The 354-nt window shown below is 69.8% G+C and overlaps 1 protein-coding gene across 1 annotated transcript in view; it reads right to left on the reverse strand.

Moving 5' to 3' along the window:
• Window positions 1-354, reverse strand: part of SLC16A6 (solute carrier family 16, member 6) — a 17,141-nt gene that overhangs the window by 8,126 nt on the left and 8,661 nt on the right. The window contains exon 5 of the mRNA XM_010856475.1: window positions 182-243. Within this exon, the coding sequence (XP_010854777.1) occupies window positions 182-243 (62 nt within the window). The remainder of the gene's footprint in view (window positions 1-181; window positions 244-354) is intronic.

Genomic DNA, 354 nt, shown 5'->3' on the forward strand with positions numbered 1-354 from the left:
GCCTCCGGGGCCGCCCTGCGCGCGCGCCAGCCTGGGGACAGTACCTCTGACATTTCGCTCCCATGACGCGCGGACAACTTCATGCGGAAAATGCGTGCGGCGGGCTCAGCGCGGCGCCCCCCGCTGCCGACAGCCCGGAGACCCTCGCCGGAACCGGGGAGGGGGCACCCAAAGGCCAGACCTGCCTTTAGGTGTCTTCCGGACCCCCTGTTCCGGGGCCGCCGACAGGCAACTCTCGGCTGCCTACACCGGCGACAGCGCGCCATCCCGGGGCCCCCAGCGTTACCAACTGTCAGAGAGGATTCCGGGAGCACGGTCTCCAAAACGCTCGGCTTCTCGGTGGTTTCCTCCCCC

Source organism: Bison bison, unplaced genomic scaffold (assembly GCF_000754665.1).
Source record: "Bison bison bison isolate TAMUID 2011002044 unplaced genomic scaffold, Bison_UMD1.0 scf7180017864371, whole genome shotgun sequence".
NCBI classification, from domain to species: Eukaryota; Metazoa; Chordata; class Mammalia; order Artiodactyla; family Bovidae; genus Bison; species Bison bison.